The sequence below is a fragment of the Thermobia domestica genome, chromosome 3, assembly GCF_964235325.1.
Source record: "Thermobia domestica chromosome 3, izTheDome1.hap1.1, whole genome shotgun sequence".
Classification (NCBI taxonomy): domain Eukaryota; kingdom Metazoa; phylum Arthropoda; class Insecta; order Zygentoma; family Lepismatidae; genus Thermobia; species Thermobia domestica.
The window spans coordinates 114,456,975-114,470,850 of NC_137456.1; the positions used below are offsets into that span (position 1 = coordinate 114,456,975).

The following is a 13,876-nucleotide window of genomic DNA, read 5'->3' on the forward strand; positions in this document are numbered from 1 at the left end:
CTGCAACTGTACACCGAATCATACGCGACAATTTGGGACTCGGAAGTGCACACAAGCGGCGGGTCCATATTTTCAAGCCAACGTACATCGCAAAACGGCGGGTGGCATGCAAAAGGCTGTATGAAAGTTACCTGGCAGGTGACAAATGGCGTTATGTGATCACCTTAGATGAAGCATGGGTCTATTTGATAGGATCCCAGCAGATGCGTGCAATTTACTACCGCCGCAGTGATGGAACCCATCATGCAAAGTGGGTTCGCTTCTGCAAGGAGAGTTTTCGAAAGGGATTTATGGTAGTGACTGGTTTCTGTGCAAAAGGAAAGCTTTCGATACACCGGGTGTTATCAAATGTCAAGGTGAATGCAGCGTATTATGTCGAGCATGTACTGGAACCCATCTATCGCCAACATGCCCCGGCTTTGTATGGCAATGACACTGACAGAGTGTTCATCCACCAGGACAAGACCAGCAGCCATACTGCCAAACGAAGAGTGGCCTACATGAGACGTATGGAACAGGAGACAGGTGAAAGGCTACCCCATTTCGAGACATTCCCTTCAAGTCACCAGATGCATCCCCTATGGACTTCTGTGCTTTCGGCCTCCTCAAACGGAACATCAATAAGCGTCGTCCGACCACACTTGGTGGCCTTTGGAAAGTGTGCAAGGAGGAGTGGGCGAAATTGGATCAGGCAGTGCTCAATAGAGATCTCCTTCAGTGGAAACTATGATGTCGTGCAATCGTTCACCAACGGGGCTCTCACATCGAACATGATCGCTGGTGGAAAGGGATTTTACGCCCTAGGGTACGGGTATGTAGTTCACTACCATAAGGCTAAAACAGCCTTCTGTAGTATCTCTGGTGCCTTTTACCTTCCGAAATGCAAATGAATGTTCTCCCGACATCTATCCGAGCTGCTTTTTAGTATGTGGGTAATTATCTTTCCAGCGTAGGAAATATGGCTAATGGTTCTGTGATTAGATCACTACTTTGCTTATATATATAGGCCTATATAAGGTATTACATCCACTGTAACATTAGGAGAATTCTTCGGTTATTCTCCACTCAGATAGGTCTTGTTCATAAGTGAAGTCACCACTTTCATCCCATTATCTTTTAATACGTTGAGTAAATCCGCTAGTAGACGTATTGTCATTTCGAGGGGCCTTCGTCCTCATGTCTTCAATGTTTTTACTACTTCACTTTTCAGAGCACTGAGTGCTTTGTGTTCATCCCAGGGTTATTGAAATCTTTTCTAGCCCAAATATCTCCAGTAGGTATTTTGTGTGTGTGTGTAAAACCCACAGGAAATCTCAGAAAGACCCCACATCACTTCAAAACTTTGAAATAATAACTTTAATGTTTTTATTACTACTTTCTTCAATCGTGTTTCTTAGTACATGCCTAGTTTCAGAGTTGGCTTAAAATATGTATTTATTAAGATACCGTCTCCTTTAGCCTAGCCGGCATAACCGTGGGACGTAAAACTCACAAATTTCATTTCATTTCAGGACAGAATACTATTTTAAGAAAATGGAAATCATGCAGTTAATTGCGATCGATCAAATTTGCTGTAACAGTGTTCAGCTGTAATGTATTATATAAAGATGAAAAGGGTCTTGTTTGTTATCACATCGTAGGAAAAGAGCTGAAACATTTAAAACTGGTTTGAATCATGTTACTTTGATTAAAATGTGTATTCTAGGGAGGAAGGGGTAACAGGGGTCAAAATCTTTGCGAAAAATTGAGTATCTCATGATACTTGAAGATATCATGTAGAAGAATGAAACTTGGTAAATAATCTCCTCATTAAAAATAAGGGAATCTGTGTCCCAGCGTATTTGAGAGTTCCCGTTGTAAGAAAGAAGGGAGCGTTTTCTATTATTGCTTTCTTTTCATTGAAAGTAATGTTGGCTTTTGCGTATAGTTGCATCACGGGAAAACGGTTAAACAGTTCGAAATACAATTTTGAACATAGTTAACATGTACTTTGAGCTTAATTTTTATCACGTTTGATTAGATGATATATCCTAAGGAGGTAGAGTGGGTTCAGCCAAAAATACAGTATTTTATGGGCGCGTCAAGTTAAGAAGATAAAAGTCGGTAAACTCATCATTGAAACAAGGGGATATGTCTCCTAGTTTTGAAAATTTTGTTTTAAGGGGAGAAGGCTATTTTCTATAATTTCTTTCTTCACTTTTAAATCAACAGTGCTGGAAACGTTTGAAATGAGTTTTTGAATACAATACTTATCTCAAGCTGGAATTTTATCGTGTAACTTTGCTTAATGAGTATATTCTATGCCAAAATTAGAATATCTTATAGAATTTTTATGATTACGCTTTCGTTGATAAGCGTATCCTAAGGAGGAGAGGAGGCTCAAATATTTTCCGTGAACCTAACTCTCCCCGTGAAAACAACGGACATTTAGTTAATCGAATAAAAAGCAATACGACTACATTTCTTTAGTTTTTGTAGTACATACTAGCATCTTAATACAAACAACTTTCTTCATATATCAGTTAATTACAAATCGAAAACGCTTCACTCAGAAAAAGGGAATTACTAAAAATATACCTTGTCTTCACAACACTAATGGCAGTCAGATCGTGAAACTCCCGAATTCATCGTGCGTATCTGGTGGAGTATGTAATGTATAGTACAATTATTGTATGTTGCAAAAGGCCTTTAATCGCAAAACCTATTGTAAGAAAGCAAATTGGCAATTAGATTTTTTTTTTTTTTTTTTTGAAGAAAAGGAACTTCTATTTGATAAACCGTTTTTCGCCTCTGGCTTCTAAACTTGAGGTAATAGCGCAGTATTTGCCTGGCATGTTTTGAGGGAAACTAAAGAAATCTTCAGTCAGCACGACTGGCTCAGGGAACCTCTCTTCGTATCTGTTAATCGTCCACTCTTTTGGATGTGGTTATCCATTTTCTTATCTCATGATAGAAGGTATAGGCTGATTACTTGAACCGTTGAAATGATTGCAGAAAGCACACTGACCTTGCACTAAACTTTCAACATTTTGATAGTACGTTTTAATATTGAAAGTACTCGGTTCATTCATCCACAACTGTATTTATTATTAGTAAATGGTAGTTGTATAGATGGGGACAAGCCAAGAACGTTCATCGACATTCCTCTAGCATTGAGCTCCAACCTTTCTTTCCGTTTTACTGCAAATTATTTATGTCATTTAACAACTTGCTTTGTTAATCATTTGGTATAGTTGCAAGAAGCCCAAGAGACTGACAAAGAAAAGTCATAACATACAACGTCATAGAAGCACGCGAATGGGCAATACATTCACGCATTCACAAGGTTACTTGTGATTTTAATGAGGCTTTAAATACCTTATTATTCTCTCTTGTTAGGTTTTCAGTCATTCTCATCAATTATCTGCGAACACGTTCTTGCACTATGTTAAACGGTTACAATATTGGCATCTCAGCATTGTCGGTCAGGAGTTCGCATATTCGAAGTTTCCACGTACATTTCTTTCTGCAAGAGAAATTGAAGAAAGTCGGGAATCTGACAAAGAGTGTGAGTCTTTTGATTCCTCAGTTCTGTCTGAGATCAAATTGATAAGTTCTGTCCTCATCCAGCAGCTAAACCAATTAATTATCAGCCGACGGATACCATTCCTAACTTTTTAACGTGTGAGTAATTTCATTGCATTTGTTTCTAATGGGAAGGAAAGAGTGGGGAACATCAGATGTATACTTAATATCCGGACATAAGTATTTTAATTTTTGTACTTTCTAAAGAGGATAACCGTAAACAATGTGAATGTATAAAAGGGAATTTTCGTTTAAGATGAACCTGTTGTCCTGTGCATGTTGGAAAGCTATTAAGAGTTCGTTGATTTTATCTATTAAATTTCTAACTTTCGAATAAAGCCTCGTATGGGACACTCATGAAACAATGTTACTAAGAATATGTTATGTAGAATATTATTAAGTGTAACTTTCTAGAAGCAATGATTACTTTCTAATTTTCTAAATTTTAGAGTGCGGTAGAGCCTATGCAGGTGGATGCGCCACCAGAAGACAATGATAATACAGAAGAGGAGCCTTACATAGTTGAGAATCCGAGTTTGGTATGTACCTTTATACATAACGTATAACATTAAGAAATTTAAAGTTGATTTATTGTAAAGGAAAATCTCTGTGAACAGTGCATTTAAAATTAATTCATTTTATTTATTTTTATATGTCGTATTTCTGGGAATTACCTGCAATTATGTAGTAAGAGGTCCCTCAGTAAGCACATTATCCGGGAAAGAGGGAAAGGAAGAATCGGCTGGGACCTACAGGTAGTGGACGTTGAAATACCTGTGCAAGAAGCACAGGATGTTCGCGAGGCTCGCCAGAACTATATGGTAGTTTATATCATACTTTTGGGCAATGAGTCACGTGTGCGGGTCTTTGGTAGTCACTCCATTAGAAGATGTTCATCAGTGAACGTCAAATCGTGTGTGTAGGGGTCGCGGTGGCTCAATGGTAGAGCGCTCACCTCTGGTACATGGGGTCCTTGGTTCGATTCCAGCTCGTGCCAAGTGATCTTTATGGTGGACAAATACCGTGTGGGGAGGTTCTCGGGGTTCTCCCGTTTTTTTTTTCCACTTTCTTCATTCCACCATTTCATTCATTTGTCGTCATCACCATCTCCTTTAGCCTAACCGGCATAAAAGTGGGACATAAAACTTAAAGGTTTCATTTTTAAATCGCCTGTGTAGAGCGGTACAATGAGGGACATATCCGACTTCAAAAGAGAACAAATCACACCAGCGCGGCTAACAGGTGCATCTGTGTCCAAAACTGCAACACTTTGTGACCTCTCACGAGCTACAGTATCCAGGGCGATGTATACATATGAACAAGAAGGGCGAACCACATCCAGAAGGAGCAACTACATAGGACAACGGAAGTTGTCTGAAAGGGACGTCAGAACATTGACTAGGATTGTTGCACGGAAACTGAAAACCACGCATCAGCAATCACCGCAGAAGTGAATACAAACCTCACAGAACCTGTGTGCACGAACATAGTACGTCGATACATGCATAAGGCCCCAACATCCATGACAGGATTGCTGACCTTTCATCAGTAGCACAAATGCCGCAAAGCGAGTTCCGTAGTGCCAGAAACATAAAGCCAGGACGCTGCATGCTTTAAAATGTGTCATATTCTCGGATGAGTGCAGCTACGCTGTTTTTCAAACAACAGAGAGTGTGTTAGTCTGATACAACCCTGATTGCTTGGTACCCACAGGCAAACATGGGGGCGGATACGTGGTGGTTTGGAATGCAATATCAGGCAAACATTGGACCCCCTCATTGTTCTAGAGAGTTGTGTCACTTTCAAGTATATAGGACCATTTGCATCCTATGATTCGAACACTTCCCGATCGGTGGTGCAGTGTTCCAAGATGACGACTGCTCATTCACACTGTTAAACCACAGATTGGTTCGAGAGGGTAACAGTGAGGTTGAACATCTGTCATGACCCGCTCAATGGCCGAATCTCAACATTATTGAACCTATATGGAAATTGTTCGAGGATCGAATGAGGAAGCGTTTTCTTCCACCACGTGCACGTGCTGAACCTGTCATTGCTTTCAAGAGCGATGGCTGAAAATCCATCTGCAAACAGTACAGGATCTCTATTAATCTTTCGCACATCGGTTGCTACTATAGTGGCCGCCAAAGGTGCCGCAACACCTTATTAAATACAAATGATGATTTTCTACCGAGTGTTTCAGTTTCAATTTATCCACTACCTGTTATCTTAGGTTCTCTCCCGGTATTTGCTTGATTTGAATGAGGAAGACCCAGTAAAAACATCAGGATGATAAAACTATATATGATTTCAATATATATATATATATATATATATATATATATGATTGCAGTTAACTCGGTTGCTTTTGTTAGCCAATTTTATATTTGTACAACGTCGAGTTGTGTGTTATAAATATTAGTATTATTCGGTAGTATTTTCAAGTTTTTAACATCTTCGAAAGGTTTCCACCAACAAGTTTGTTTTTAATATTTTGTGAGGAGAGGACCAAACAGAAGAGTATGTGAATTCTAGTACTTGTCGTTCTTTAAATTTAAAATTGGCTGATGAAAGCGACGGAGGTAGTTGCTGAAACAATCCCAAGGTGCGTGATCAGGGTAATGAGCTGTTCTTCCAGACTTAACAGGTGATTCCTAAAATTTGACACTAAATATGATTCAGTATAAAAATGAAAAATGGTTTTCTGAAATTTTAATATATTACAGTCTCTCGTACGTAATGATCTAAAAGAAACAACATAGATTTAATTCTTCCAGTGCGTCGAACGTGATCTAACTTTTTTGGTACACTATCTGCCATCCATTGTATGAGATTCAAGTCTACTTTTTTCAAACAATACGTATTCTGTTTTTAAGATTCTTTTCATTTTTAGCTTCCTCTCCCCCCCCCCTCCTTCGTTCTGGTACACAAGCCCTTTAAGAATTGACCAAAATTGTTCAATTGGCCGAAACTGCGGAGCACAAGGGGATTATCTTGCTTAGCAACAAGTTATATTTTCATCGGTTAGATATGATACCACTGATTTCGCATAACGAGATGAGACCAAAAAACATAATTATCATCGTAATAGTAGTTTTGGTAAACGGAATAAGTAATGCAATCCTTTAGGTACACTTGTTGATTGATTACCAGTCACGAAGGTTGGAAAAACGATTGTGAAATCCCAGCAGGTGAAACGGTTACCCATGCCAGGATTTTTTTCTCAAATTTGCTTTTCCTTTTACATTTAACATCTTCATTGGCTGTGTTATAATCAGTGGTGTAAAATGAAATTCTAAAGGCCAGTTTACACTGGAATATCTAAAAGATATTATAACGCGATAATAATAATAATAATAATATCAAAGTAACAACAAGAAATATTGACAATACTGAGTCAATTTATCGTTTATTTAAATGACGTCGTAGTGCAGTGTTAGAAGTAAATAAATCTACGGGTGTATGTGACATCTCGTTGTATAATTTAGGCAGTCTGTAGAACAGAGAACGTTGAAATATTGAAAGTCTCAGTTGTACTATATAGAAAAGATGTGTGTTAACGTGTTTGTTTGAAGAGAATTCGGAAATATTTGGTCTAGGAATTAATTCGTGCGGGTGGACAAGAGATGGCGCAACGAACGGAGCGTCCCACAGTTCTGTGTATCCACACATGTGTTGCAAACCCCTGTCATCGCGTATCGTTCGTAGTATAGGGCAGTGGATTAAAGCGTCAACAACACCAGTTTGTAGTTAAGTGAACATGGCGCAATTTGTGCCTGATAAAGTGTTTTTGCGGGGTGTCCTGCTGCATTACTTTAACATGCAGAAAAGTGCGACTGAAAGTCATCGTATTTTGGTGGAAGTGTATGGTGACCATGCTCTAACTGAGCGAACGTGTCAGAAGTGGTTTGCACGGTTTAGAAGTGGTGATTTCAGGTTGGCAGACCAAGAGCGAGCTGGACAGCCAAAAAAATTTCAAGACGAAGAATTGACAGCATTGCTCGAGCAGGATTCGTATCAAACGCAGGAACAACTTGCAGCAGCATTAGGCGTTGATCAAACAACAGTCTCCAAACGCTTGAAAGCCATGGGAATGATTCAAAAGATGTCACATTGGGTTCCACATGAATTGAAAGACAGAGACGTTGAAAGACGAAAAACCATTTGCGAATTGCTGCTTCAACGACAGAGCAGAAAGGGGTTTCTGCATCGAATTATTACGGGTGATGAGAAGTGAATCCATTACGAGAACCCTAAACGAAAAAAGGCCTGGGTGAAACCAGGTGAACTAGGTCCATCACAACCAAAACGAGATATTCACTGTGCAAAGGTTATGCTGTGCATATGGTGGGATATGAAAGGTGTGGTGTACTATGAGCTGCTGCAACCGGGTGAAACTATGAATGGAGAACGTTATCGACGACAATTAATGCGTTTGAAGCAAGCTCTGGCCAGAACACGACCAGAATGGGAGAACAGACATGATAAACTTATTGTTCAACATGATAACGCTCGCCCACATGTCGCAAAACCGGTCAAAACCTATTTAGAAAATGTCGGATGGGAAGTGTTACCCCACCCGCCGTATTCACCAGACGTTGCTCCTTCGGACTACTACTTGTTTGATTGCATGAACAACGATTTGATTGGACAGCGGTTTACTTCTTCAGAAGATATCGAAACATGGGTCTCTGACTGGATCGCTTCCAAGGATGAGGACTTCTTTCGCCACGGAATCCGTACATTGCCTGACAGATGGGCGAAAGTGGTGGCTAGCGATGGACAATATTTTTCTTAAGGTATTTATATATCTTGTGTTTGTACTACAGCTTCAATGTGTGCGTACCAACCGCACGAATTAATTCCTAGACCAAATACAATTCTGAGAGTTGCGTTTCGGACCTGAATTGACTATGTGTGAGTAGTAGTTTTTACTATATAAGACCGGCAACATCTGAATGTTTTGGCTAACTTTCTCGTTGATTTTTCAGCTTTGATGTTGACTGTTATTCCAATCAACGAATGTTGGCTTTGTTCATTACAACTGCGTTCAGACCTGATCCTGATATTTCGATTGGGTGATATTCCCTTTTCCCAACGACAAATATAGCTATATGTAGTTGTTTTAGCCATATTTTCTTATTTAAAATGATCTGTGATAAACTTTCTTTCTTTATTTATGTGATTATCACAAAAGGCGTACCCTCGAGAAATCAGTTCTCTATGATTCATGATGCAATATCCCTCTTATAAATTACTTCACTCCAACAAGATTCCGTGTGATTAAAGATGATGGACTAAGTTAACCACCTGTAACGTACGAAAGAACATTCATTTAATATTAGCGAATTATGTAGCAGGTCATCATTAGTGCCAAATTTTAGGTATCACCTGTTATTTTTGTTGAAATACGTGTTGGAATATAAATGTCTTTGTCAGAGTTACGATATTGTTTATACCCAGATATGCCATTGTTTGTGGGAACTGAAAACTGTGTAAATTATATTCAAGACACTGAATGAACACTGCATACACATTTAAAACTTCGTTGGGAAAATACCTTTTACGTGATGTGATTAGAACATAAGCGTTACGAAATTCTCGTAACAATTATGGAAAATGTAAATATTTACATGAATATAGAATATTTATTTATTGCAGATTAAATTAGAATAGATCTTGAGTTGAACGTCTCTTTGAGCACTGAGGTTATATGAGACGTGGGATCTGAACCACGTTAGTTCCCGCCAGGAATCGAACTCAAATTTCCCACGCCAAAGGTGCCTATGTTATGCACATAGCTACGAAGGAGCTCGCATTTAATGCAGTATGATGTAGGTGACAAGCAGTTTTTTTTTTTCTTTTTTTTTTTCTGTCATTGGTCTTCTTTCAGTTATTGTTCTACTTTAACATTTCAGATGTTGAATGTATCTTCCTCCACAGTTATATAAAGTATTCATTCATGATTTATATTACAGGATTTAGAAGCCTATGCCAATAGTTATTCAGGTTTGGCCAAACTTCATCGATTGATGTACATTGCTGATCATTGTCCCTCTCTCAGAGTGGAAGCTTTAAAAATGGGCATAAACTATGTAATGACCACGTACAATGTGTCACTTTATCAGCAGCTCCACAAGAAACTGCAGGAAGCTGTAACGTAAGTAGAACACATCTATCATCATTGTTCCGTATAAATAAAATGAAAATTTTTTACCTTTAATTTGCGTGGAATTTAACTTCTAGCTACTTTCGGCCACTATACTTGCTGTAGCCGTCGTCAGGGTAGACACTGCTTTTCTGGAGTACAAGTTCTTTACGTGTTCATAGTTTCTCTTCATTTCCTTATGCAACTAATTAATATTTAAATTACGTAGCAACACAAAATAAAATGATTACCATCTTCCTTGAATGTGCTAGGCCTTCTTTTTTATTGCCAGCAAGATACCGACTTTCGTCTGTTGCCAAGGCCTGTACACAAAATCACCAAACTTCTTACTTAGACAGGCTCTCCAAATTTGTAGCCTGTTTTTTTGATCAAATTTACATTGAAAAGCTTCTATATGTACAGTTCGAAAAATGTTGGAAGTTACCTATATATTTCTTTGTGACAATATAGAAATTATTTTTAGGTCGGATCCTGACTACGCATCTAACGCTGCTGTAGACCATTTTTTGTCCTGTAAACCATTCATACGCCAACAAATCAGGCAACTTTATAAATTGTGTCCCCGTCAGAATATCTAAACACAGTGACCCTCTTTGCTTCGACCCATCTTGACGAAGTGTTTCTATAACATCTTACAACCGACTGACTCATTCCAGTTAGCGGCGCTGGTAGATCAGTGATATGTTAACACTGGAATGTCGTACATAATTTTGATAGTGGACTGTATTAGTTCTAGAGGGAGGTGACTCATTTTTGCGTGGTATGCATATTATCATCTTTGTCAATTAAAAAATTTATTTTATTATTATTATATTAAATTTCTCCTGGCAAGAATTAATATATTCTTGGCTTCTTTCTTTCCTTATTCTTGGTTGGTTGATGTGAAGTTAAGTGTGTCTGTCAGCCCCGAGGCTATATGGAGATGGGGACTTACAGTTTAACACAGGATCCGCACCATAGCCTTCCAACGTGAATGGAATCCAGGTCTCCCGAATATTAGTATTCTTTTTCCCTTATATTATTCATATCTAAATCTTTAATCATTATTCCTTTGCTTTCTTACATTAATAGTAACCCACCCGTGTCATTAGTTTTATTTTCCTTAGCTAAACTTAAGTTACTTTTAAGCTAATAAATCCATCACATGAACCTGAGCGGCTCACAACTTTGTTCTTTATTTATTTATTTTTTTTCCCTACTACTTCGTCACCTAATATCACATATTTACCAGGACCTGCTACTTTGTCGATCCTTTGAGTTTCTGTATTTCCGTCTTTTCTCTTTGTTTCTTTTATGGTCTGTGTCTCAGTAACCTTATTTTTAGTTTCTATTTTTCCTTATTAAGTATTTCTTTATTGTTTGTTTATTTAACATTTTTATTCCCACTTGCATTTATTCATTTGTATGTTACATATAAAACATGAACACATTAAAAAGGAACTTGTAACTCTCAAATCGTGTCTGTTTTTGTTGTTGTTGGATTGCAGTTTAGCGTCCCTTTCAGCACGGAGGCTATATGAGATATGGACCTACAGCTTAGCGTGGAAGACCTCTCACCGAGAATCGAACCCGGGTCGTCTGCACCGAAAGAGCGTTACACAAATTAAATACCTCATCAACAGTCTGTCATCAGATTTTAAAGAGGGTAACTTCTTAAATTTAATATATTTTCATCTACCTTATTTTATAGTTGTGAGTAGTGCTTAAAATGAAAAAAAAAAAATGCATATTAATACGACAGAATATGTAACATGATTGTTTTCTGTATTTGCAGTAGTACTAATCTTCCTGATATAGCAGGGGGAGGGCAAGCGGCCTCTCAAGACCTTCCAGCTTTAGATATGCAGTGGGTTGATATGAAGTCAAAAAAAGCTGCTCTTAAGGTAACGTAGCCGAGAAAAGTAATTAAATTTTGAAAGAAATTATGTGTCGAATATACAGCTACATAAAAAAACGGAATTAACGTTTTATGGTATATTTATCTTTGATGTAAACTCGATACTTCACATATTCAAGGAAAATATAAATTTTTTGCAGAACATATATATATTTACCAAAATTTAATGATTTCTAGAATAGATATATTTAATTTCTTTTTTTAAGATGTCGTGAATTCATTCCTGTGCCTCTAATTAATTACAATCTCAAATTGAAGCCTCAAAGAAAACTAATGCTATATATTTGGTGGAAGTCGCAATGTTCTTACAAAAGTATCTGAAAATATATTATTAAAAGAAATGAGTGGTAAATTTACCTCTTAATTGTGATTGGGAAATACACTTAATGTCTTGCTTCAAAATTAAATAATTTTTACGAAACCTATCGTCGAAAATATTATGTATACTGGCCTTTGGCGAACTTGGTATTTCGCTTCCTCAGGTCACGACAGGTTATTTGCTCGGCCTACGCACTCGCACCTCATATTTCAGCTTTTGCTTGTAATCTTCGCACGGCAAGAATACATTTACGGTATTATTCTTTGTGAAAAATTTGAATCTCTTTCTCCCTTAGAATACACATTTCAATTAAAGTGAAATGATAAAAACCTCTGTCAGTTCAAGTGCTACCTGTGTTCAAAACTTCATTTTGAATGTTTTATTTGTTTTCTTCTGATCATAAGACTGACAACCTCAAAATCATTTTTATATACTGAAAATAAATAGAAATTGTCCCCCTTCTCTTGTTAAAAAACGGAATTTCCGGAAACGCTGTGGCATATTCCAACTTCTTTTCAATAACGAGTTGTATATTCCTAACATGTCTCTGATTTTAAAGCGTTCCGAGGGGAAAAGGATATGGCCATCCATTTATTTAACCTTCGAAGGGAAATATCAAAAAACGCTGAAATACAGGGTTCCTACTGGTCAGGGAAAATGGTGCAGGCCAGGAAGACTCAGGGAAAAAGACTGGAAATCAGGGAAATTTTATTAAATATATTTTTTGTAATATTAATTGCACACCAATTCCAGCTTAGTTAACCATTATAGTACCTATTTGGTAAGATAAGTGGAATGTACGTATGAGCAGTTGATTACTATTAGTCTCTATAGAATAAACGTTCGAATATATAAATATTCACCGTTATTTATTCCTTATTTGTATGTCCATGTTTTTCCGACACTTTGTCATGTAAGTAAGGGAATTTCCCAAAGATCAGGGTAATAGATTTCTCCAGATCAGTAGGAACCCTGAAATATGTCTTTAGTTATTTTAAATGAAAAGTCTAAGTACTAAATTTCTTGTCTCTATCCTTAAGGGATTTCAAGATAATGGCCATCTTATTTGAGCAACTGCAACCCTAACCTTATTTCTTCTCTTGTAGGGGAAATATCGAAAAACTGAAAAATTTATTTAATTATTTTAAGTGAAAAGTATAAATATCAAATTTCATGTCTGTAACCTTAAAGGGCCATCGGGTTATGACAATTGTCTTCCCACATTTTTTCTTTCCTTCTAGGAGAAATATCAAAAGCTTTGAAACACGTATCTAATTATTTTAAATATAAAGTCTATATGCCAAATATCTTTCGCTTCCCTTCAGAGATTGGGATATGGACATTTTACTGTAATAATCGCCGCACCTCTTCGAATTTCATAAAATGCTTCCTGAGTACCTTACGTCACAAATCCTAAGCTGTCAAAATTTCAGTTTCTAACTTAAGTGATTTGACCTGGGTGTTGATCAGTCAGCCAGTCATTTACATAGGACTAATTTTATATAGAGAGATAAGGAATATTCCAAGTTAACGGATAAGTTGACCCATTTTACCCTCTTTACCAATTTCAGCCCCAAGTAGTGAGAAGAATCAGCAAGCTCTAAGGCACTAAGGCAGGTGGCTAAGGAAGTTTTTTTTCTTTTTCTTTTTTTAAATCAGACCTCGTTGTTTTTCATGTCTTTTTTCAAATGTATGTTGTTTTCTGGCAACTATTTATTGATTTATGTTGCAGATAATCAGCAGAACTTGAGTCGAAGCCCTCGTAACTTACAAACCCTTTGTTTTCTTGTACCTTTAGGAGCAAATTGCTGTGATGATTCCACATTTGATTACTTTTTTTATTGTACTAGTAACTTTCATTCTCCCGTCCTGGTCCTGTGTCTCAATATCTCTGTTACACAAGCAAAGGAAAGTGCCGAATTTTTCT

The 13,876-nt window shown here is 37.4% G+C and overlaps 1 protein-coding gene across 3 annotated transcripts in view; it reads left to right on the top strand.

Annotated features, from left to right (window-relative positions):
* The window catches only part of CSN1b (COP9 signalosome subunit 1b), a 47,789-nt gene that overhangs the window by 5,143 nt on the left and 28,770 nt on the right, over positions 1 to 13,876 (top strand). For all 3 annotated transcript variants that reach the window (XM_081751461.1, XM_081751460.1, XM_081751462.1), the window contains exons 2-4: positions 4,014 to 4,103; positions 9,543 to 9,724; positions 11,508 to 11,616. In XM_081751461.1, coding sequence (XP_081607587.1) covers positions 4,014 to 4,103; positions 9,543 to 9,724; positions 11,508 to 11,616 — 381 coding nt within the window. The remainder of the gene's footprint in view (positions 1 to 4,013; positions 4,104 to 9,542; positions 9,725 to 11,507; positions 11,617 to 13,876) is intronic.